This window comes from Panthera leo, chromosome A3 (assembly GCF_018350215.1).
Source record: "Panthera leo isolate Ple1 chromosome A3, P.leo_Ple1_pat1.1, whole genome shotgun sequence".
In the NCBI taxonomy this organism is placed as follows: Eukaryota; Metazoa; Chordata; class Mammalia; order Carnivora; family Felidae; genus Panthera; species Panthera leo.
Window position 1 is genome coordinate 120724423 of NC_056681.1, and position 24824 is coordinate 120749246.

A 24824-nucleotide genomic window follows, 5' to 3' on the forward strand; every position below is an offset into this window, starting at 1 on the left:
TGTGGGACACAGTTTATGTGGCTATTATTCGTTATGCATAATTTGGCTGTCAGTCTCCGTGTCCTCTCACAAGTGGGGGGGGGGGGGGGCGGGTCTTGTGGCCCTGAGGACTTTGACCTGATAGTAGCGTGGTCTCTCATTTTTCTCATTTTGCCACCCTTCCTGTCTTCTAGGAAGAACTTACCAGGAAATTTTCATCATTCTCTCCGGCCACCTGTAGTTAATATGATGTACTGTCTCCTGCAGCTCACAGTTTATCTTCGTATCACATTCTATAAATGCTTGCTGAAGACCTACTATGTGTCAGCCACTAGGGATATAGCAGATGATAAAATAGGCAAAAATTCCTCCCCTCTTGGAGCTGACATTTAAGTAGGGCAGGACAGAAAACAAACAAAATGAATAAATATGTCGTACCTTAGAAAAATGAAGCAAGTTAGGGAAAGGGAGCGAGTGAAGGGTTGGTGGAAAGAGGATGGATCTGGATGGATTTCAAACAAGCTTCTCAGAGAAAGCCTCTCTGAAATGGTGTCATGTGAGCAAAGACTTAAAGGACATGAGAGATATCTGGAGAGAGTCATGTAAATAGCTGGAAGACCATTCTAGGCAGAGGGAACAGCACATGCCAGGGCCCCAATCAGGAACATGACGGTAATGCTTGAGGCCGGGGTGGCTGGAACAGAGGGAGAAGCAAGAGAGGCAGTGAGGACAGAGGGGACTGGGGAAATGGGGGAGACTACTTAAGTTCTTGGAGGCTGTTTGTAAGAACTTTGGCTTTGGCTGGGAGTGACAAGAACCCATCAAGGGGTTCTAATCAAAGGAAGGACATGATCCGATGTGCTTTAACAGAATAGCTCTAGCTTGCTAGATTAAAGCAGGGGTTGGGGCCGGGAAGGGCTCAGAACCAAGGAGACATATTAGGAAGCTAGATCAGTAATCCAGATGAACAATGACGGCGCGATCAGAATGATTGTAGTGAACATAGTGAGAAGTGTCAGACTGTGGGTATTTTCTGGAGGTAGATTCAACAGATAGGATTGAATGTAGGGGTGTGAGAAAAAGAAAAATATCAAGGATATCCCCAAAACACCTTGGCCCAGGCAAGCAGAGAGATGGAATCACCATTAAGTGAAGGCACATGATGAGAGAGGAAGGGTAGGAGAGACTATTAGGAGTTTGGTTTTGGATATGTTACTTTCACCCACCCTTAAGATAGGTAAGTGGAGGGGCGCCTGGGTGGCTCAGTCGGTTGAGCGTCCGACTTCGGCTCAGGTCACGATCTCGCACTCTGTGAGTTCGAGCCCCGCGTCGGGCTCTGTGCTGTCAGCTCAGAGCCTGGAGCCTGTTTCAGATTCTGTGTCTCCCTCTCTCTGACCCTCCCCTGTTCATGCTCTGTCTCTCTCTGTCTCAAAAATAAATAAACGTTAAAAAAATTAAAAAAAAAAAAAAAAAAAAAAAAGATAGGTAAGTGGAGATCCTGGGTAGGCAGTAGAACACAGTGAGATCCAGAGGATATATTCAGCCTGGAGTGTGCATTTGGGAGTATATCGGTGCATAGATGATACTTAAAACCACAAGACTCGGTGGCACCACCAACGCTGTGAGTATGTGGAGAAGAGTTCTAAGGTTGAGTCTTTGGGTTTCAACGTTAATTAAGTCTGTGGGTTGAGGAGGAGCTAGGAAAGGAGAGGAGGCGACTGCCAGTGCGGTAGGAGGACATGAGGTGAGGTGGTGACCTAGAAGCCAAGTAAAGGAGGATTTTAAAGAGGAGGGAGTGATCCACTGTCACAAATGCTTGTGATAGGTCAAGCAAATTGAGGTGGAAGGAGGAAGCTACGTGGAGCTTTTAGGAACCTCTTCTTTAAACTACAACATTTAAAAGTTATTTTTTTATTATGTTTATTTTGAGAGAGAGAGACAGTGAGCAGGGGAGAGGCAGAGAGAGAGGGAGACAGAATCTGAAGCAGGCTCCAGGCTCCAAGCTGTCAGCACAGAGCCCGACGCGGGGCTTGAACCCACAAGCCTTGAGATCATGACCTGAGCTGAAGTCGGTCGCTTAACCGACTGAGCCACCCAGGTGCCCCTTGAAAATAATTTTAGTGTTTAATTTTCCAGCTATATTCAGGAAATTTTTTTACACAGTAGTTTTTGTTGAAAAAAGTGTTGTTGCCTTGTAGATATGTTCATTATATTAAACCTGTTAATAGTGTTCAAATCTTTCATATTTACTCATTTTCATTGAGAGAGATATTACAGTTGACTACTTTGATTATAGATCTTTCAGATCTTTATTTTTCCTTCCTTCCTTCCTTCCTTCCTTCCTTCCTTCCTTCCTTCCTTCCTTTCAGAGGCAATTTTGTCAGTTTTTAATTTTACCTTTTGAGGCTCTCCAGTTAGTTGCAAATAAGATCAAAATTATTATATCATCCTAAATGTTTATAATGTTTACATAGATCCTTGAAAGCCTATCTTGTCTGTTGCTAATCAGACCACCTCAGCTGCTTTTTAATATTTTGTAAATGTGTAGCTTTTTCCAATCTTTACTTCTTTTTTTTTTTTTTTAATATTTATCTATTTTTGAGAGAGAGATAGAGCATGAGTGGAGGAGGGGCAGAGAGAGAGGAAGACATAGAATCCAAAGCAGGCTCCAAGCTCTGAGCTGTCAGAACAGAGCCTGATACGGAGCTCGAACTCACGAACCGCGAGATCATGACCTGAGCCGGAGTTGGACACTTAACCAACTGAGCCACCCAGGCGCCCCTGCAGACTTTACTTATTTCACTTAGCACTATACCCTCTAGATCCATCCATGTTGTTGCAGATGGCAAGATTTCATTCTTTTTTATGGCTAATATTCCATTGTACATATATACCACATCTTCTTTATCCATTCATCAGTCGATTGACGCTTGGGTTGCTTCCATAATATGGCTATCATAAATAAAGCTGCAGTAAACCATCAGGGTACATTTATCTTTTTGGTTTGGTGTTTCCATATTCTTTGGGTAAATAGTAATGGAATTCCTGGACCATATGGCAATTTTATCTTTAATTTTTTGAGGAACCCCCATACTGTCCCACAGTGGCTACACCTGTTGTTTCTTGTGTTTGCTTTCAGCCATTTTGACAGGCGTGAGGTGATATGTCATTGTGGTTTTGATTTGCATTTCCCTGATGATGAATGATATTGAGCATCTTTTCATGTGTCTGTTTGCCATCTGGATATCTTCTTTGGACAAATGCCTTTTCAGGTCCTTTGCCCATTTTTTATTAGATTATTTGGGGGGTTTTAGTGTTAAGTTGTGTAAGTTCTTTATAAATTTTGGATACTAGCCCTTTATCAGATAGGTCATTTGCAAGTATCTCTTCCCATTCATTAAGTTGTCTTGTTATTTTGTTGATTGTTTCTATTTCTGTGCAGAAGTTTTTTATTTTGATGTGGTCCCAATAGTTTATTTTTGCTTTTGTTACCCTTGCCCCAGGAGACATATCTAGAAAAAAAGTTGCTGTGGCCAATGTCAGACAGATTACTGCCTGTACTCTCCTCTAGGATTTTTATGGATTCAGGTCTCATATTTAGGTCTTCAATCCATTTTGAGTATATTTTTGTGTATGGTATAAGAAAATGGGCCTTTTCATTCTTTTGCATGTAGCTATACAATTTTCCCAGCACCATTTGTTGAAGAAACTGTCTTTTTTCCCATTGAATATTCTTGTCTCCTTTGTCAAAGATAAATTGACCATTTAATCATGGGTTTACTTCTGGGCTGTCTGTTCTGTTCCATTGATCAATGTGTCTGTTTTTGTGCCAGTGCCATACTCTTTTGATTACTACAGATTTGTAGTTTATCTTAAAATGTGGGATTATGATACCTCTGGTTTTGTTCTTTTCAAGATTGCCTTGGCTACTTAGGGTCTTTCGTGGTTCCGTACAAATTTTAGGATATTCTAGTTCTGTGAAAAATGCTGTTGGTATTTTGTTAGGGATTGTATGAAATCTGTGGATTACTTTGAGTAGTAGAGACATTTTAACAATATTTGTCCTCCCAATCCATGAACATGGAACATATTTCCATTTGTGTCATCTTCTATTTCTTTCATCAGTTTTTTTTTTTTAATTTTTTTTAATGTTTAGTTTTGAGAGACAGAGTGTGAGCAGGGGAGGGGCAGAGAGAGGGGGACACAGAAGTCGAAGCCGGCTCCAGGCTCTGAGCTGTCAGCCCAGAGCCCAACGTGGGGCTCGAACCCACAAACCGTGAGATCATGACCTGAGCCGAAGTCGGATGCTTAACTGACTGAGCCACCCAGGTGTCCCTTTCATCAGTGTTTTATAATTTTGAGAGTACAGGTCTTTCAGCTCTTTGGTTAAGCTTATTCAAAGAGGGTTTTTTTGAATTAAAAAACTGATGAATGGTACAATTGTAAATGGGATTATTAATTTCTCTTTCTGCTACTTCATTATTAATATATAGAAATGTAACAGATTTCTGTATATTAATTTTGTATACTGTGAATTCATTTATCAGCTCTAGTAGTTTTTTGGTGGAGTCTTTAGGGTCTGTAAATAGTGAAAGTTGTACTTCATCCTTATCAATTTGGATGCCTTTTATTTCTTTTTCTCGTCTGATTGCTATGGCTAGGACTTCCAGTACTATATTGGATAAAAGTGGTAAGAGTGGACATCCTTGTGTTGTTCCTGATCTTTGAGGAAAAGTTCCCAGTTTTTCACCATTGAGTATGTTAGCTATGGGTTGATGTGATATATCATATTGATTGATTTGCAAATATTGAACCACCCTTGCATCTCAGGAATAAATCCCACTCAGTTTTGGCGAATGATTTTTTTTAATGTATTGTTGGATTTTGTTTGCTAATGTTTTGTTGAAGATTTTTACATTTATGTTTATCAGAGACATTGGCCTATAGTTCTTTTCTTTTGTAGTGTCTGTCCAGTTTTAGTATCAGGGTAATACTGGCCTCAAAAATTAGTTTGGAAGTTTTTTGTCCCCTTCTATTTTTTTTTTTAATTTTTTTTTAATGTTTTATTTATTTTTGAGACAGAGACAGAGCATGAGCAGGGAGGGGCAGAAAGAGAGCGAGACACAGAATCCAAAGCAAGCTTCAGACTCTGAGCTGTCAACAAAGAGCCCAACGTGGGGCTCAAACTCACAAACTGCAAGATCATGACCTGAGCCGAAGTCGGACGCTCAACCAACTGAGCCACCCAGACGCCCCTACTTTTTTTTTTTAGTTTATTTATTTATTTTGAGAGAGACAGAGACAGTGCAAGTGGGGGAGGGGTAGAGAGAGGGAGAGAGAATCCCAAGCAGGCTCCATGCTGTCAGAACAGAGCCCAACATGGGGCTTAAACCCATGAATTGTGAGATCATAACCTGAGCCAAAATCAGAAGTCAGATGCTTAACCGACTGAGCCACCAGGCGCCTCTCCCCCTTCAATTTTTTTTTTTTTTTTTTTTTTTAATAATTTGAGAAGAAGAGGTATAAGTCTTCTTTAAATGTTTGGTAGAATTTACCACCTGTGATGCCATCTGGTCCTGGACTTTTATTTGTTGGAAGAGTTTTTGGTTACCAGTTCAATTTCATTGCTGGTAATTGGTCTGTTCAAACTTTCTATTTCTTCCTGATTCATATTTGGGAGGTTATATGTTTCTGGGAATTTATCCATTTCTTGGGTTGTCCAATATGCTGGCACATAATTTTTCATAATATTCTCTTATAATCTTTTGTATTTCTGTGGTGTCAATTGTTATTTCTCCTCTTTCATTTGTGATTTTGAGTTCTCTCTTTCTCTCTCTCTCTTTCTCTCTCTCTCTCTCTCGCTGAGTCTGGCTAAAGGTTTATCAATTTTGTTGATCTTTTCAAAGAACTAGCTCCTGGTTTCATTGATCTGTTCTATTAATTTTTAGATTCTATTTCACTTATTTCTGCTCTAATCTTTATTATTTCCTTCCTTCTGCTGGTTTGGGGTTTGTTTGTTCCATTTTATAGTGCCTGTAGGTGTAAGGTTAGGTTGTTTGAGATTTTTTCCTGCTTCTTAAGGTAGGCCTGTATTGCTATGAACCTCCCTCTTAGAACAGCTTTTTGCTGTACCCCTAAGATTTTTGGACAGTTGTGTTTTTATTTTCATTTGTCTCCATGTACTTTTTTTCCTTTTTGATTTCTTGGTTGACCCATTCATTGTTTAGTAGCATATTATTGAACCTCCATATATTTGTGTTTTTTCTGGATTTTTTTCTTGTGGTTTACTTTTTTTTAACAGCTCTTTTTAAAATAAAGTTTATTTATGTATTTATTTTGAGAGATGAAAGAGAGCATGAGCAGAGTAGGGGCAGAGAGAAAAGATCCCAAGCAGACTCTGTGCTATCAGCCTGACACAGGGCTTGAACCCACAAACTGTGAGATAATGACCTGAGCTGAAATCAAGAGTTGGACACTTAACTGACTGAGCCACCCAGGCACTCCCTCTTGTGGTTGATTTCTAATTTCATAGTATGCAGTCAGAAAAGATGGATGGTACAACTTCAGTCTTTTTTAATTTGTTCAGAGAACTTGTTTTGTAGCCTAACATGTCATCTATTCTGGAGAATGTTCAATGTGCATTTGAAAAGAATGTGTAGTCTGCTGTTTTAGGATGGAATGTTCTGAATATATCTGTAAGATCCATTTGGTCCAGTGTGTCATTCAAAGCCATTGTTTCCTTATTGATTTTGTGTTTGGTTGCTCTATCCATTGATGTAAGTGGAGTGTTAAAGTCCTCTACTATTATTGTGTTACTATTGATTTCTTCCTTTATGTCTGTTATTAGCTGCTCTGTGTATTTGAGCACTCTCATTTTGGGTACATAAATGTTTACGCTTGTTATATCTTCTTGTTGGATTGTGCCCTTTAAGATTATGTGGTCTTTCTTTGTCTCTTGTTACAGTCTTTGTTTTAAAGTCTATTTCATCTGATATAAGTATTGCTCCCTGCCTTTCTTTTCACTTCCATTTGTATGATAAATACTTTTACATCCCTTCACTTTCAATATGCATGGTCTTTAGGTCTGACGTGAGTCTCACAGGCAACATATAGATGGGTCTTGATTTTTTTTTTAATTTTATTTAGTTAACATACAGTGCTATATTGGTTTCAGGAGTAGAATTCAGTGATTCATCACTTTACATACATTGTGTTATCCTATGTCTTTTATTGCAGTGTTTGTTACTTTTTTATATTTGTTTTATAGTTCTTTATTTCTTTCGTCTCTTGCTCTTCTCTCACAGTTTCCTAGCTTTCTATTCTTGGATTCCTTTCTCTTTATTTTTTGCATATCTGTTACCAGTTTTTTGTTTTTTGGTTACCATTAGGTTTGTATATAACATCTTATACATATAGCAGTCTGTATTAAGCTAATGGTCAGTTAAGTTTGAACCCATTCCAAAAGCAGTACATTTTTGGGGTGCCTGGGTGGTTCAGCCAGTTGAGCCTCCAACTCTTGACCTTGGCTCAGGTCATGATCTCATGGTTTGTGAGTTCAAGCCGCACACTGGGCTCTGCACCGACAGTGTGGAGCCTACTTGGGTTTCTGTCTCCCTCTCTCTTTGCCCCTCCCCTGCTTGCACTCTATCTCTCTCTCAAAAAACAAATAAAAATTTTTAAAAATCACCACATTTTTACCCCTTTCCTCCCACGTTTTAGGTATATGGTGTCATACTTTACATCCTTTTATTTTGGGAATCCCTTGACTGATTTTTGTTTTTATAGATATACTTAATTTTACTGCTTTTGTGCTTCCTACTTTTCTTCCTCCTGCTTATGGTCTTTCCTTTCCACTCAAGAGAGTCCCCTTTAACATTTCTTGTAAGGCAGGTTTAGTAGTCATGAATTCCTTTAACTTTTGTTTGTCTGGGAAACTCTTTATCTCTCCTTCTATTCGAAATGATAGCCTGGCTGGATAGAGTAGTCTTGGTTGCAGGGTTTTTTTTTTTTCAGCACTTTGAATATATCATGCCACTCCCTTTGGCCTGCAAAGTTCTTGCTGAAAAATAGGCTGATAGTCTTATGGTGTTTCCTTTGTATGTAACTATTTTCTTTTCTCTTGCTGCTTTCAATTTTTTTTTTAATTTTTTAAAAAAATTTTTCAATGTTTATTTTTGAGAGAGAGAGTGCACAAGTGGGGAAGGAGCAGAGAGTTGGGGGGGGGGGGGCGGACACAGAATCTGAAGCAGTCTCCAGGCTCTGAGCTGTCAGCACACAGCCTGACATGGGGCTCAAACCCACGAACCATGAGATCATGACCTGAGCCAAAGTCGGATGCTTAACCAACTGAGCCACCCAGGTGCCCTATAAAATTCTCTCTTTATCACTGTTTTTTACCATTTTAATTATTATGTCTTGGTGTGGACCTCTTTGAGTTGATCTTGTTGGAGGCTTTCTGCCTCTGGAATCTGGATTTCTGTTTCCTTCCCCAGATTCATGAAGTTTTTAGCTATTATTTCCTCAGATAAATTTTCTGTCCCCTTTTCTCTCTTTTTTCCTCTTGGGATCCCTATAATGTAAATGTTATCACACCTGATGGTGTCACTGAGTTCCCTTCTATTCTTATTTTTTATTACTGTTTTTTCTTTCTCTTGTTCAGTGAGAATGCTTTCCCTTACTCTGTCCTCCAGGTCATGCTTCCTCTGGTCTACTTTTTATTCCCTCTAGTGTATTTTGTTTTTGTTTTTGTTTTTAAACTTATTTATTTATTTTGAGAGAGAGAGAGAGAGCGAGCACATGCAAGCCAGGGAGAGGCAGAGAGAGAGAGGCAGAGAATCTCAAGCAAGCCCCACACTGTCAGCACAGAGCCCTATACGGGGCTCAAACTCATGAGCCGTGAGATTATGACCAGCCAAAAGCAAGAGTCAGATGTTTTAACCAACTGAGCCACCCAGGCACCCCCCCGCCCCACTTCTAGTATATTTTTAATTTCAGCTATTAAGTTCTTCATCTCTCATTGGTTCTTTTTTTGTGTTTTCTCTCTTTGTTGAGGGTCTCATTGAGGTCCTTGACTCTTCTCAAGTCCATTGAGTCTCTTTATGACCATTACTTTAAATTCTTTGTCAGGCATATTACTCATCCCTGGTTTGTTTAGTTCTCTTGCTGTGAGTTTGTCCTGTTCTTTCATCTGTTACATAGTCTTCTGTCTCCTTATTTTGTCTGACTCTGTGTGTCTGTTTCTATGTGTTAAGGTCAACTATGTCTCCTGCTCTTGAAAGTAGTGGCCTTATGAAGATGAAGTCCTGTAGTGCTCTGCAGCACAATGTCCACTGTTCACTAGAACCTGGCACTTCAGGGATGTCTCCTGTGTGTGTTGTATGTGCCCTGCTGTTGTGGCTGAGCTGTGTTTGCCTTCACTCCAGTCATCTACAGTAGCTCTATCTGTTGTGGACAGGGTTTGGCCCCTGTGTTGTTAGTGGGCCAGTCTGAGGCCATCTTGGGCTTGAGTCAGACCAGTCATTTGCCAGAGCTTCGAAGCACTGTACTGTAGGGCTTTCTCCCTGTGTTGTCCCCCGAGAAGCTTTCACTGGTGGGCGGGGCCTGTAGTCAGACCAGATTTCTGCCCCCAGCCCACTGCTGGGACCGAAATGGAACTGGTATGTGTGGTTTTCTTCCCCTCTCCCTGGGGCAGGAATCACTTTGGGGTGGTGCTGACCCTTCTTGGGGCTGCTTGCACACTACCGTGTTTGGGCACCACTTTGGATGGATTCCTATTGAGGCCAGGGTCAACCTGAGGGGTGGGTCCACAGGAGAACACAAGGGTGGGCCCCTGGTGTTGGTAAGCTAGATGGAGAATATTTGCAATGTGCTGATTCCCACAGGTGTTCGTGTATCCAGGCTTGGGGGACAATGGAGAGAAATGGTCCCACCGGCTCCTTTGCCCTTGGAGAAGTCTCCCAATCCCTGTCCCTCCAACACACATTCTGGAATTAGTAAATAAATCTCCTTCCTATATATTCCAGGAGTTTTTCAAACTGCTGTTTCTATGCTGTTTCTCAGTAGGGCTGTTTGTTGTGCTGTCTCTATAAGTGTGGGGACTCAGTTTCCTATCACCCTCTGGCTTCCTCAGAGCCATGCCCGCTGATTTTTACAGTTCCAAGTGTTAAGCCCCACTGATTGTAAGAACTCTCAAACTTTATCCCCTCTGGTTTTCAAAACCCAATTTTATGGGGATTCATCCTCTGAGTGAGGGTCCCCTGTGCCTGGGATGCCTGGGGTGGAGTTTGCTTCTGGCCCTTCTCTTTGCCCACAGCATCCCTACCTCCCAAGGACAGTCCTGTGGGTCACTTTTGGCTCCCAGCCAAGTCTCTGCCCTTGCAGCTCTTTTCAGTGTGGCTTCTTCTCTACATTTTGCTATGGAGACTCTGTTCTGCCAGTCTTCCTGTTGTTTTCTGGGTTATTCACACTGATATGGGTGTTATCTAGTTGTTTATGTGGGGCGGGGTGAGTAGGATCCTCCTACTCTGCCATCTTCCCCAGCATCTAGCTGAATTTTAAAATCCAATCTAGAGTTTTATTTTAACTGACAGATTTAAACAATTTACTCTTATTGGAATAATGGAATACTCCTATTTATAGCTATCTTATTATATATTTTTTATTTACCATGAATTTGTTTCTTATTGTTGTTCTGCTTATACATCTATTGCTTTCATCAAATGTACTTCCTTTCTTTCCCTTTACTGGTTTGGAAGTTATGGTTTCAATGTCTATTCTTTGAGTAGTTACCTTTGCATTTCTAACATATGTGTTTGTCTCCACAAAGTCTAAATTTCATATTTATCTTACTTCTTCTAATCAGTGCAGGTGGGATGCTTTATCTGTAAGGATTCTCCCCTATTTCTCATGTTACTGCTTTTTTTGTGTTTAAAAAAATTAGTTTTAGGTAAATTTAAAATCCACCTTGAATTTATACTCTTTTTTTAGGCTCCATGCCCAGTGTGGAGCCCAAAGCAGGGCTTGAACTCACAACCCAGAGATCAAGAGTCGGATACTCAACCGACTGAGCCATCCAGACACCCCCCCCCCCATCTTGAATATATACTCACTATTGGATATATTGTTATTTTAGATCATCAATGATTATTTTGAGTCTTCACATATTTACTAGTATTTTTACTCACCTTTCCCTCCCTCCCTCTCTTCTTCCTTCCTGTCCTCTGTCCCTTCCTTCCTTCCCTCCCTCCTTCCTTCCTTCCTCCCTTCCTTCCTTCCTTCCTTCCTTCCTTCCTTCCTTCCTCTCCACCACTCCATACTCTTTTTTCCTTCTTATTCAATTTCCTTCTTCCAAAAACACACCTCTTTATAGTTCTTTTAGTCAACCTATTAGTAGTAAATGCTTTCAAACTTTGCCTAAAAATGTCTTTGTCTCCCTTACCCACAAAAGGTAGTATAATTAGAATTCTGATTTGACAGTTATTTTTGCTCGGTACCCCCTGTTGTTGTGTGGAGATGTGTACAGTCAGTCTGATTGCTCTTCCTGTGTAGTTATTCTGCTTTTTATTTCTCTCTTTTTTTTAATTTTAATTTATTTATTTTGGGAGAGAGAGAGTGCATGCAAGCAAGTCAGAGAGAGAAGGAAAGAGAGAATCCCAAGCAGGCTCCACGCTGCCAGCACAAAACCTGACACAGGGCTCGATCCCACAGAACATTGAGATCATGACCTGAGCCCAAATCAAGAGTTGGACACTTAACTGACTGTGCTACCCAGGCACCCCTCTTTCTGACTGTTCTAATCTTTTTTTTTTTTTCTCCTTGGTGTTTTGTAGTTTATGTATAGATTTATTTTTATTTTTTTCCCTAATCAGGAGTCATTTTTCCTTCTGAGTATGTGGAGGTCTATCTTTCATCAGTTCTAGGAAATCTCAACCATTATAATCTCTATATTACTTCTCTCCATTTTTTCTGTTCTCCCCTCCTGGACTCCCATTAGATGTATGTTGGACATTGTCATTCTGTCCTCTATTCTCCTAATCTCCATTTTATGTTTTCCATCTTGTTGTCTTTCTAAGCTGCATTCTTTTTTTTTTTTTTTGAGAGAGAATGACAGAGTGTGAGTGGGGGAGGAGTAGAGAGAGAGGGAGACACAGAATCTGAAGCAGGCTCCAGGCTCTGAGCTGTCAGCACAGAGCCCGGCACGGGGCTCAAATCCACAAATGGCAAGATCATGACCTGAGCCGAAGTCAGATGCTTAACCGACTGAGCCACCCAGGCGCCCCTAGGCTGCATTAATTTCTACATATCTGTCTTCAGATTTACTAATCCTTTCCTCAGATATGTTTGAACAGCTATGTGTTATTATTTCCATAAGATTTGCCATTTTTATTAGTTTCTTTTTCAAATTTTTTTTTAACATTTATTTATTTTGAGACAGAGAGAGACAGAGCATGAACAGGGGAGGAGCAGAGAGAGAGGGAGACACAGAATCCGAAACAGGCTCCAGGCTCTGAGCTGTCAGCACAGAGCCCGACGCGGGGCTCGAACTCACGGACCGTGAGATCATGACCTGAGCCGAAGTCGGACGCTCAACCAACCAAGCCACCCAGGCGCCCCTAGTTTCTTTTTCAAATCTGCCTATTCTTTTTTATAGACTCTATGGTTTCAACCCTTCATATGTCTTGAGTTATTTTTTAAATAGACATATTTTTACTTTTTTTTTTTTTAGATTTCTGTTACCTTATGTTCTTGGGTTTTTTGTTTGTTTGTTTTTTTTTTCAAGATTTTAAGTCATCTCTATATCCAATGTGGGGCTCAAACTCACAACCCTGAGATCAAAAGTTGCATGCTCTGCCAAGCGAGCCAACCGGGTGCTCCTCTTGGGGTCCTTTCTAATCATCATTTTTTATTTATGGTGGATCATTCCTTATTTCTTGTAATTTTTTATTTTGAGCTCATCTTTAGTGACACTTGGCTCTTACGTGGAAATCCTGTGGCACCAAGGTTGTGAGGGATACCCTCTGGACAGTTGTACATTTTCTTTGGCCAAGCACCCTAAGGGTATCACCAACCAGGGACCAACTTTTCTGTTAATCCATCAGTTGTAAAAAAAAAAAAAAAAAAAAAAAAAATCCATCAGTTGTAGAATCCTTGAACTCCAGATTTATGAGACGCGAGCCCAGCAATTCTAATGTTCTCTGCCCAGCGGAGCCTAAAAGGTCTCCTGTCCTCTCTTTTCTGGCAGAAGGAGTGTTTTCCCCGTTTTCCCTGTAGTCTTCAGGCTCCTGCCAGAGCCTCCTCTCATCGGCCAAACGTGGGCAGAGGCCAAGTGAAGTAGGAGCTTACATAAGCAGACTGTGGGGTTGACCTCCCTGCAGTCCAGAGCAGAGGAAAGGTGAGAAACAGGTCTGGGACCAACCCGGTAATCCACCATTTGGCAAATATTTCCTGGCTCCTGTGGTCAAAACACTGTGCTGAGTCTGATGTAGAACTGTGTGAGACACAGCCGCTGACCTCCAGTGGGAGAGACAGCCATACTAACACTACAGAGATGAACTACGATGCAGGTGACCTCGTGGGAAGTGTTAAATACAGACGCAGACTACCCCGGAAACACAAAAGAGAGGCGGTCTGGGGGTAAGTGGGACAGGGCATAGGAAGGTTTCCCCAAAGTAGGATCGCGTGAGCTGCACCTCGAAGGGTAAGATGGCTGTGTGTGGAGAAGCAGGCCACGGACAGTGTGCACAGCGTGTCCAGCACCTCTTGAGGACTGAACCCGGGCCAGGGTGGCCGAAAGGTGGGCTGCATGGTCAGAGGTGAGGCTGCAAATGGAGGCCGTGGGTGGATTATGGAGACTCTGGAGCCCTGTGCTGCTGAGCTAGGACTTCATTCTGCACATAGCAGAAGCCACTAAAACATTGTTCGGGAAGGAACGTAATAAAAAATGCAGTGGCTGGCTTGAGCTGTTCAATAGAAATGGAATGAAAGTCCCAAATGCAGCCCAGAGGTAATCTAAGATTTCCCAAAGGCCACATTTTTAAAAGTAAAACATGAAATTAAAACTTGAATAATTCTTTGGGTCAGCTCAGTGTTATGCAAAATACTACCATTTAATATGTAATCAACGTAAGAATTTTTAGTGCATTATTTTACATTCTGGGTTTTTTTTATTAGGTCTTTGAGATCTGGTGTGTAGTTTACACTTAGAGCACTTCTCTGTTTGGAGCGGCCACCACAGTTCAAATGCTCAATAGCCACGTGTTGCTAACGGCTACCATGTTGTACAGTGTGGGGAGGATGGCAAGGGGTCGAAAGGAAAGGGTCAGTTAAGGATGCTGGCTTCAGGAAGAAACAGGATCTCCTCATCCCCTGACACAGGAAGGAAGTACAGGGATGAGTGAGCAGGGAGATGAAAGGCAGGAAGTAAAAGGGCCACCACCTTTTTTTCTTTTCCCTGACATAGGAGGTAAGAACATCTGAAAGTGAGGATCAGGGTCACGTTGAAAACTGGAAGAGAACAGAAGTTTAAGAACCACTGTAATGAAATGCAAAGGGGTCGGTCAGAGGTGGAGTATAAGGATTGTCCTCACATCCACCCTGATGGAGCTAATGTCATGCATGTTCTCACCTTAGAAATGATAAAATATCTGGGACTTTTCCTATTATTCCGAGGTACAGAACAGTTAGAGAGGCCGATGCTTGTGGGTTTTAATGTAAATCAGTGTTTCCCCAAGTGCGATGGACCTATCCCTGTGATACACTACGTGATGGCACACAAAATAGTACCTTCGGAGACTTACTTTTTTCTAATGGTTATATTTATTTTAGTGAATATTAGAAGACTCGTAACCAGTACATAAAACCCATGATTGCCCAAATATGTAACTCAAACATGAGTGAATTTATTAAAAAGTATGACATAAAAAAGTAGAGACAGAATGTGGATGTGGTAGAATGTCAGTGACTGGAATTTGTAGAACCCTAGTGCCTAGTGTGAGGGTGGGGTAACCTTAGAAACTGCGCCGATGCCTTCCATCAGAGTCCGCTCGTTCCTCTGCCCGGTGACCCCGGCTCACATCATGAGAACCACTTGCCACTAGGTGCCCAGCCATTGCCTCCAGCCTCCTGGCTACACGCAACCTAGTCAGACAGGTGTCTATATTAGCCGCCCGGGCTCAGAACACTTAGCTTTCCTGCAGTGCTCTCCCGCAGAACAGAATAAAATACAATCCCCAGAAAAGCTCGATAATTTTGAACATGACAGTGGCACCATAACGTCTTCTTGCCTTATTCTATTTTTGTTTTACTGTGAGAATAATTTTTTTAAGCTGTTGGCAACATGCACAGAAAATAGACCAGTCGTCTTCATGAGAACTCTTAGTCCAAATCTATACAAAACACATAAAAACTCAAAGGTAAGCAGAGGGGGGCGCCTGGGTGGCTCAGTCGGTTGAGCGTCCGACTTCGGCTCAGGTCACGATCTCACGGCTCACGGGTTCGAGCTCCGAGTCTGCTTCGGATCCTCTGTCTCCCTCTCTGCCCTCCCCACTCACATTCTTTGCCTCTCTCTCTCTTTTTCCCTCTCAAAAATAAATAAACATTAAAAAAAATGAAAAAACAAATTCAAAGATAAACCCCCTTGAAATACCCAGTCTGCTTGCATTCTCCACCTCTGTGGCTTTGTTTCGTGTTGCCAGCGAGGTGCCTCTGTGTCTGCGCCGACTCTGCCCCGCCTACGAAGGCTGGGGCCGGGACACCTGCTGCCTCAAGGGTCATCCGCGCCTCGCTGGGCTTTCTCTCTCCCTCTCTCTCCCTCGTTTGTAGCTTGCTAGGTGCCTACCTGCTTTTTCTTTTTGCCGGAGGAGGGGCTGCCTGAGATATTTCCCCTCCCACTGTGCAAAGAAGCAAGCCCTCAGCTTCTTACGAAGCGATTCTGGAATTATGTTACTTCGCAGTCTTGACATTCAGTTCTGCTCCCATGTGCCTGTAAATTGACCCAAAGTGAATGCAGTGCCGCCCACCCTGATGCAAGGCTGCTAGGGACTTCCCTCAAAGTCTCACTTAACGTCTGTGGTGTCCCAAAACCACTTCTTTGTTCTGGTGAGTTAAGGCAGTGGTCTTGTTGGGAACTGCTGGGTCCTGGGAATTTCAGGTTTCCTAACCTTAACGCTGCATTTTGAGAAAACAAATGTTTCTCATTTTTCTAACAGTAGCTCACAGTAGGAAATATATTCTGCATCCCCACATTCATACCTAACTAAAAGTGTTCACTTTCAGTGCTTATGAGAGCTGTGCACAAGGTAATTTGTGTTTATTTGTGTGTTTGTCTCAATGCTAGGCCTGACCCACACTTTTAAAAACGAAATGAACATCAGGACCCACCGATAGCTCATAGCCTGCAGTTTGGATAACACTGGTCTTAAGCATATGATTCATTGAATCATTTCAATATCTTTGAAAATGGCCTGAGGTGATGAGGACCGCATAGATGTTCACAAGTTCATCGCAGTTCTGAACTCTCTGAGGCCATTTCTAAAAAGTCCTAAATCGGTCATTCATTTGGGAAAGAAGTCAGGACCACGTTGAGATGTTACAGGCGGTGCCGATTTGCTGCTCTGGTTGAGCGGCAGGTGGTCAGGCCGGCTTTCCGCAGGTGCGAGGCTCTGCACGAGTTGGAAAAGCCGTGCGTGGCTTCTTCGAGGCACCATTTGCAAACCCAGCACATCTGGTAAATGTCTGTTCCCTACCAAGAAGACTCAGATACTGTTTTGAAACTCTACCCTGTCTTTCCATAGGGTGTGCTGATCTCCAAAGCCTGGACACCATGCAGCCAGTTGAGAGGAAGAGGCAGGGCTATATTCACGAGCTGATTCAGACCGAAGAGCGGTACGTGGACGACCTTCAGCTCGTCGTGGAGGTGAGGGCTGTGCCCGCGGAGGGGGGCGGGCCTTGGCCTCAGAGTCGGGCATCACCTTTGATGTGGGAATTCACGAGTAGAATAGCGAGTAGAGTAGAGTAGCGCGTAGCGACAGGAGCTCTCACACCCTCAGAACGCTTTGTGGCTCTGGGAGGGTGCCCGAAGAGCCCAAGTGCACTCCTTCCCCCAGACGAGGCCCTTCGGGGTGGAGAGAACAAGAGACGCCTCAGCTGCATGTTGGGAGAGGCCCCATCGAGGAAGGGGAAGGACGAGGGTAGAGCCGGTCGGAAGGCACTGAAGCAAACTTCATCTCCCTCACGTTTTTGCCTGTTTGCTGTGCTCTTCTGACGCCTGCCGTGTTCATAGACTTTGATGTTTCCAAAGGGACTGTGAAACAGTGGCAGTGTTCATCCAACGTTTGTATCGCTTTGGAAAACCCAAAGGACCACGTGGTAAAATATTTCCCAGTTGTGATGTCCTTACGTTTGTGCCTATTAATGTTGCCAGTGACCTGTAGGCCAGTAACAGGTGTTGGAGTAGCACTCTGAAAGGATTTGTGTTTGAGTACACACAGTGAGACTGTATACTTATACTCTTGTTTCCATGGCACTTAGTTCCCACTCTGTGTCAGGGCCCTCAGATGAGAAACCCAGTAAATAAACAAGGCACCTGAAGAGAGCACGTGTCCCCACACAGGCCCAGCAGGTGCACCGTTATGCCTGGCCGTGACCTTGCTAGTGGCACGGAGCATCCTTCTGCATCTGCACCCCAGCAAGGCCCTCCCCTGATTCGTTTCCACCTGACACGCCAGCGGGGACCTGCAGACCCGCATACGTGTTCTCACGTGGACACTGCACCGCACGTCTCGGTTGCTAACGTCTCTCAGTTGAGAAGTCCCCCACAAGGCTCTGAGCTCCTGACAGCAGGGGCGTGTACCCCACATCCTGCATCCCCAAAACTTCGCCTGGCCCTTTGCAGGCCTTCCCGTCAGTACTAAATGAACTATGTATGTTTATCTCCCTGCTTCTCTGGTCAGGAAAGACGGCCTAGAAGAAAAGCCCGTCTTTATTACTAACCCCTACGAGTATCAGCCCTGCTGCTGGTCAGATCCCAGTCCCGAGAGGCTGAATGGGTGTGGAAGTACCTTTCTGACCCCAGCACAGAGGGGACCGGAGCCACATGCTTGCCCCACTGAGACTTGTCACTTAACCACTTGGGCCTTGGTCATTCCCACTCTTCCCACCTTCCCTTGCCTGAGGGGCAAGAGGTCATGTCAGGGTCAGGGATTTAGGGCAAAAGCACTGTTCCCAGGCTGGGTGTTCTCGTTGCCATTCCCATGGAGGTTCCCAGAGGTCCCAACTGCCTTCCTCGTCTGCTTATCTCCCTGAGCAGGTAAATGGAATGAATAAAAAAGTAACATATATTCAGCAGTGGATGAAAGAAGAGACCACCAGATGCCTTCCTTGTCCTTCAGGAGCCCCTCAGAGCAGATCCACCACCTCTCCAGGGCTCGCTTCCACGGGAGGGTCCTGACATCTTCAGTCTGATTTTGGAACTGTAGAGGTTTAGAGATGCCCAGTTCATGGCACTGTTATCCGAATTCTTCGAATCTGTGTTCAACTCAACTCAGTAAATAAACATTAATTCAAAACCTACCGTGTGCAGAAAGCACTGTGCTGGAGAAGAGAGAGAAGAGAGAACTCCTACCCTCAAGGAGTTCACGGTCATGTGGAGAGACAGACAGACAGCTGCAGAACACTGAGGTGGGGGCCGGGAGAGGGATAACCACCCTCCGCCACAAAGGAGAGTCAGGAAGGACCCTCCCAGTTAGGCTCTGGCCAAGGCTAGAAGGACAAGGATGAGATTTCTGTGCCCAGAAGACGACATGGAAGCAGGAAGGCCTGTGCTGGGGAATTAAGATCCTGCAAGCAGTTGCGGTGGCTGGAGTGTCAAGTTCTTGAGGCCCAAGCTGGGGGGGTGGGCAGGGGGCAGGTCGCACAGCCCTGGTGAACCTCAAGAAAGAGCCTGCGTCTTATCACAGGCCACTGAACGATTTTAATAGACTGACCTGTTGTGTGTATCTTGGAAAGATCACACACGAGAAGGGTTGTCTCAGATAACTTCACAGTTTCCTTAAGGCTTTTAAAGTCATTCCCTAGGAATCCTAGTTCTTTATGGAAACCTGGATTTCTAACCAAAAAGACTGGGGTTTTGGTTCTGGCTCCTCCGTGTTCTAGGTTTGTGACCTTGAGCAGATCACTCTCCCAGCCTTTATTCCTGAGTGCCCCGGGAATAATCATAGCTGATTCAGCTTGACCTGCGTCATCTGTGAAGTTCATTCAGAACCCATGCACACACCGGCATATGCACACGTATACGTATCAGCACTTTGTAAATCCTTCAGTGTTCCACAGTGCAGATGTACGGCATTATCATTTCCCCTTCGGTCAGCCAGCCTCTGAAATCCATGTCTGCTTGGTGGTCAGTCTCGGGCATTGTATAAGCCGTCACTGTTTCTTTTGCTGAACTTCTCACAGCTTCCCGACCTCTGAGGCGCCGCATGTGACAGCTTCCTCAGTTCTGCAGCTTTTACAGGGTGTAGATGCTTTATGCACATGGTTTTATTTAACTTTCCTGATCTCTCTTGCAGATAGATAGCCTCTCCTCTTATTGATGAGGCTACTGGACTCAGTCCTTAGAATTAGCCCTAATAAGGGGCACCTGGGGTCAGTCAGTGGCGCATGCAGCTCCTGAGTTGTGAGTTCAAGCCCCATTTTGGAGTGGAGCCTACAGAAAGAGAGAGAGACAGAGAGAGAGAGAGAGAGAGAGAGAGAAAAGAAAGAAAGAAAGAAAGAAAGAAAGAAAGAAAGAAAGAAAGAAAGAAAGAAAGAGAAAGAAAGAAAAAGAGAGAGAAAGAGAGAGAGAGAGAGAGAGAGAAAGAGAAAGAAAAAGAAAGAAAGAAAGAAAGAAAGAAAGAAAGAAAGAAAGAAAACAATCAATTAGCCTAATAAGAACCCAAATAGCAAACAGTAGGGAAATTATGCAATTTAAATTTTAGTAATCCTAAGTAGGCTTATTTAAAAACATCATGATCTTAAAAAAACAAAAACAAAAACAAAAACATCATGATCATATTAGTTTCACTCTGTGAAGATACTGTTTGAGTTAGACCACTGTATATGCACACCTAAGATAACTTTTCTTTTATGTTTTGAATTTAGGTTTTTCAGAAACGGATGGTGGAGTCGGGCTTTCTCAGTGAAGGAGAAATGGCCTTGATCTTTGTAAACTGGAAAGAACTCATCATGTCTAACACAAAGCTACTCAAGTGAGTTGTGCACACCGGCCTGCCAGCCCCCAGGACTGACACTTTCACACGTAACTCCCTGCAGGGCTATTTAGTTAGCAAAGTTACTTTGAACTGTCTTCTCCCTCAAGCTTTTACTTTATTATCATTTTACAACATGCCCTGTAACTGTAAAATACATAATTTCTGAAGTCAAGAAATATAACAAAGAAAATACTTTGATTAAACAATGAAAAAATGAAATCATAATATAAACAATATATTAACATATGATTTCAAAATATACTTGACTGTACCGGGTAGAGTAGGAGAGAAGCTGTAGCCCATGGCCTGGACATTACTGGCTGGTCTGACATTCTCCTAAGTCCCCTTGGGGTGATTTCCCATCCCTGAAGCCTGTGAGGACAGACTCCTTAGCGGGCGGGATCAGCAGTCCCAGTTGTCCTGTGTCTCCGCCCTCGTGGAGGCACCCAGCTCAGCAGTTCTCCTGGGGACAGTGCTCACCTCCACCTCCACACCTGGGCTCCTGCTCCCTTTTTTCCCTACAGAGTGTAGAAAATTCCTTTCTTCTTGGTTCAGCTGAGAACAAGTTAGAATTTTTCTAAAGGAACTTTGCTAAGAAATGAAGGAATCCAAAACAATTCCGAGGACCTGGAAACACCCAAGTGTATAGACTTCATTTTCTTACTCTTCTTTGCCAACATTTTGCCCAGGTTGGCTTGGCCAGCAGAACATAGGCGCAAGCTGCCTCCTCCTCCTGACTCTTCCCTCACAGTGCCAGGTTTGTCGGTAACTCACTAGGGATCATTACCATTGTTCCCGTGATAGTCATCCTTTATTTACCAACCACATTCACAGTGAGAGTGTGTTGTTTGCAGGGCCTTGCGGGTACGGAAGAAGACCGGGGGAGAGAAGATGCCCGTGCAGATGATTGGGGACATCCTTGCAGCCGAGCTGTCCCACATGCAGGCTTATATCCGGTTCTGTAGCTGTCAGCTTAATGGAGCAGCTCTATTACAGCAGAAGACCGATGAAGACACCGATTTCAAGGAATTTTTAAAGGTAACTCCGTTCTGGAATCATGAGCAGGCCAGCCCCATTCCGAGCTGGAGACAGAGACGTGCAGCTGCGTAGTCAGGACTCCGCATGGGAAAGGGCATCCCACCAGTTTCCAAAGGAAACACCAATACGGCAGAGAATTTTCTGAGTGCTTGTGTTACCTTCCGTGTTGAATTGGTGTTTCTTGGCACTGGGGCCATAATTTTGCCCATCTATTAGTAGTGTCATTTAAGCCTATTTACTTAAATCAGCTATTTTATACACCAAAATTTTCCAGAATGTCACTTTATTAATTTTGTAAATTGTATTTATTCTATGTCCATCTTATGCCACCAAGGGTATAAAATAGCCTACTCAAATATATAAAATGCAGCAAGATAAGATGATATGATGTAAGTGGACGAATACAGTGGGACGAAAGGATAGGAGAGGACTAGGGCAGCTTCATAAACGCACATGTGGGACCCTGTCCTGTGCTCCAAAGTGCACCGAGATGTCCTCACAGCGTCCAGAAACCAATGAGAAGAGGAGGACATGATTGGTTCCATGATGCCATGGTTATAAACTAAAACCAAACACTTGGTAAGGAAAAGTAATGCTAGCACGACACTCAGAGGACACAGTGTAATAACGCATGAACAACACCCTGTGAGTGATCCAGCCACACGCTTCGCATGGCTGCTTGTTATCATAGGGTGTCATGTGTGAGAACATCTCCCTGGCGTCGTTCGGTAACAGAAACTATTACTACACATGTGACGGTGGCAAGGGAAATGAAAGTAAAATCTGTTTTCTAGCTTTTTTACATATCTTCTTCTTTTTTTGGTTTCTGAAATAGTGCCTGTCGGGATCTGTTATACAGCCACAGTGCCTTAAGGGAGAATGCATAATTTTAATGTCTTCATTATCCAAAAAGAATGGAAACATAATTAAGCATAAAATATAAGATGTTTAGGCAGAGGATAAAAATTCCAACAAGAAAATGGATCAAGTAATAAAGATAAAAGCACAAATGATATCAATATATCTAAGAACAGGTATGTTGAAAAGAATAAAATATAACTGTGGTAAATCTAATAGAAAAACAGAAAAACACAAGTAAAAGGAACAGACATGAAAATATTTCTTAAAGTAAGAGTATATAAGCCAAAAATATGTGCTAATAAATGTCAAAACATTGACAAAATTTGTAGTTTTCTATTACAATTTGAAAACTGCTTCAGTAAGAATAGAAAATCTGAGGATACTATTAGCCAAGGATAAAACTGAGTAGCTTACCCCCAAAAGAGGAGCTAGGTGCACTTGATGGACTTGATGGTGAATTCTTTCTAACTATAAAGGAATAGATTATTCCATACTATACGAACTATTACAGATCATAGAAAAAAAACAGAAATCCACCTAATTCATTGTTTAAACCAAAAGAGTTCCTGACCCCAAGGCCTGTTTTCATATTTGTTTTTAATTACAAAAATGAGGTGCGGCTAGGTGTCTCAGTCGGCTAAACATCCAACTCTTGGGTTCGGCTCAGGTCATGATCTCACGGTTCATCAGTTTGAGCCCCGAATCAGGCTCGTTGCTGTCATTACAGAGCCTGCTTTGGATTTTCTGTCCCCCTTTCTCTCTGCCCCTCCCTCACTGTGTGCACTCTCTGTCTCTCTCAAAAATAAAACATTTTTTAAAAGAATTTAAAGTACTTTTTAGCACAGAGACCAGCACATAATAAGCGATAAATGCTAATTATATTTACCTTCCTTATGATGATCTTAGGGATGCAAAAATGATTCAATATAAGTAAGGAACTGAGGACCGACTCTTCAATTGGTGATAAGGGTGGGTGGCACAGGGTTGCTTAGAAATGAACTAGAAGAGGGGCGCCTGGGTGGCTCAGTCAGTTAAGCATCTGACTCTTGACTTCGGCTCAGGTCATGATCTCACAGTTCATGAGATTGAGCCCCACATTGAGTTCTGTGCTGACAGTGTGGAATCTGCTTGGGATTCTTTCCCTCTCTTTTTGCCCCTTCCCCTCTCACCCACGTGTGTTTTCTCTCTCTCTCTCTCAAAATAGACATTTAACAAAGAAAAAAATAAATGAACTAGAGACAACATACAAGGGAACCAAAACCACAGACACAAACACTGGTCAGAATAAGATAAATGTGGGATTGTGAGTGCATGCAAATGTTTCAAAATAGTAGAGGGGCATCTGGGTGGCTCAGTTGGTTGAGCATCCGACTCTTGATTTCAGCTCAGGTCATGATACAGGCTCGTGGGATCGAGCCCTGCATCAGGGGGGCTCTGCTTAGGATTCTCTCTCTCTCCCTCTGTCCCTCTCCCCTACTTGTATGCTCAATCTCTCTCTTTCTAAAATAAAAGTGAATGAATGAATGAATAAATAAATAATAATAGTAGAATTAAAAATAGGATGTTTAGGGGAGCCTGGCTGGCTTAGTCAGTGGAACATGCAACTCTTAATCAGGGTTGTGAATTCAGGCCCCATGTTGGGTGTAGAGATTAAAGATAAAATCTTTAAAAAATTTTTTTTTATTTTTTATTTTATAAACATTTTATAAAAAATGTTTATTTTTGAGAGAGAGAGACAGAGCACGAGTTGGGGAGCAGAAGAGAGAGAGGGAGACACAGAATCCGAAGCAAGCTCCAAGCTCTGAGCTGTCAGCACAGAGCCTGATGTGGGCCTCGACCCCACGGACTGCAAGATCATGACCTGAGCTGAAGTTGGCTGCTTAACCGACTGAGCCACCCAGGTGCCCCAAAAATAAAATCTTTAAAAACAAGTTGGACACTTACCTTCTAAGTAATTTTTTTTAATTTTCCAAATAGTAATAACAATAGGAATGTAAATAAGGTATCAGTGCCATCACAACTATAACAGTAGAAAGAATAAAAAGTTTATAGTTTAATAATAAAAGGCATCGTGTTAATTATATTAACAACAAAATCTAGCAATAATCTGTGTGCTAAATGTTACTTTTTAAAAAGTCTCAGAAAATACAGAAAAAGCATGAAGATGCTTGCTGTAGCAACATATATAGATATATCCAAAAACAAAAGGAGGGGGCAGTTTTAATATCCCATAGTGGGAAACAAATAGGTAAATTATAGTAACTGTGCTTTTCAGTTATTAAAAATGGTCATCAAAAAAAAAAAAAAAAGTCATCCAAGAGTACTAGCTACTCTATTCAAGTACTGTGTTAATAAAAGGAGTAGAGGGAAATAAGATGTGGTCCTTTGTCTCCTGGAGATAACAGTCTTCAAGATCATGGAGACACCTCAAACGGGGTACCACTACCTGTCTTCCCCAGTCCAGATGTGGTGTCCTGATAAAGGTGGCCACGGATGATTGCAGGGGCTCCAGAAAGGTCACTGAACATGAGGGAAAGCATCAAGGAAGGGGGAGAGCCTGGCCAAGAGGAGTCATAATCTGAGTCTACAGAAATGAGTATGAATTAGCCAAGTGAAGAAAGAACAGAAGGGACTTAGCAAAGGCTAATGCATTCATTACCTGGCACATCATCGGTGCTCAATAAATGGTAGTGATTGTTTCTA

General features: G+C 42.7%; 1 protein-coding gene across 12 annotated transcripts in view; it reads left to right on the top strand.

Annotated features, from left to right (window-relative positions):
• ITSN2 (intersectin 2) overlaps positions 1–24824 on the top strand; it is a 145753-nt gene that overhangs the window by 111646 nt on the left and 9283 nt on the right. For all 12 annotated transcript variants that reach the window (XR_006200961.1, XR_006200962.1, XM_042933548.1 and 9 more), the window contains 3 exons: positions 16770–16891; positions 20113–20219; positions 21077–21260. Coding sequence is in view for 10 of the 12 variants with exons in the window: in XM_042933548.1 (XP_042789482.1) it covers positions 16770–16891; positions 20113–20219; positions 21077–21260 (413 nt within the window). In the remaining 2 variants the exon portion in view is untranslated. The remainder of the gene's footprint in view (positions 1–16769; positions 16892–20112; positions 20220–21076; positions 21261–24824) is intronic.